Here is a 527-nt window from a genome sequence, read left to right as displayed (position 1 = left end):
ACTGAAAAGTGGCTTTTATTGGAGAGTGTATGTAACGTGATTATTGAACCAATCAGGTGCAGCTGACGTGGGACGAGACCGACCACGAGCGGGTGACCGCCCTCAACAGGAAGTTCAACAAGGACGAGCTGCTGGAAATGGACTTCAACGCCTACCTGGCCTCCTCCAGCGAGGAAGAGGAGGAGGACGGAGACGGAGAGGTTGCGTTCGGAGACGTCACAGCAGAGGGTGAGAGGACTCGCTCTGCTCTTTAATGAAGGTTCTTCTTCTGTGGTTGAGACGAAGCTGCTGACGGGGTTGTTCTGTTTCACAGCTAAACGGACAGAAGAGGAAGAGGAGAAGACGAAGAAGACGAAGAAGAACAAGAGTGAGGAGCAGATCTCCAAGTACAGAGAGCTGCTGAGAGGTCTGCAGGACAGAGAGAAGAAGCTGCAGGAGGACAAAGACATGCAGATGGAGATCACCTGGGTGCCAGGTACGTGTGTGTGTGTGTGTGTGTGTGTGTGTGTGTGTGTGTGTGTGTGTGT

General features: G+C 52.6%; 1 protein-coding gene across 1 annotated transcript in view; it reads left to right on the top strand.

Annotated features, from left to right (window-relative positions):
* The window catches only part of LOC111650777 (ESF1 homolog), a gene marked incomplete at its 3' end in the record, with an annotated part of 2,245 nt that extends 1,726 nt beyond the window's left edge, over positions 1-519 (top strand). Inside the window, exons 4-5 of the mRNA XM_023400688.2 lie at positions 57-228; positions 314-519. Coding sequence (XP_023256456.2) covers positions 57-228; positions 314-519 — 378 coding nt within the window. The remainder of the gene's footprint in view (positions 1-56; positions 229-313) is intronic.
* Between the last annotated feature and the right edge of the window lie 8 nt (positions 520-527).

The sequence above is a fragment of the Seriola lalandi genome, unplaced genomic scaffold (genome assembly GCF_002814215.2).
Source record: "Seriola lalandi dorsalis isolate HSWRI2012SDOR001 ecotype SW California unplaced genomic scaffold, Sedor1 jcf7180002052916, whole genome shotgun sequence".
In the NCBI taxonomy this organism is placed as follows: domain Eukaryota; kingdom Metazoa; phylum Chordata; class Actinopteri; order Carangiformes; family Carangidae; genus Seriola; species Seriola lalandi.
Note: the sequence above shows the minus strand (reverse complement) of the source record. Positions and strands in the feature narration are given on the sequence as shown.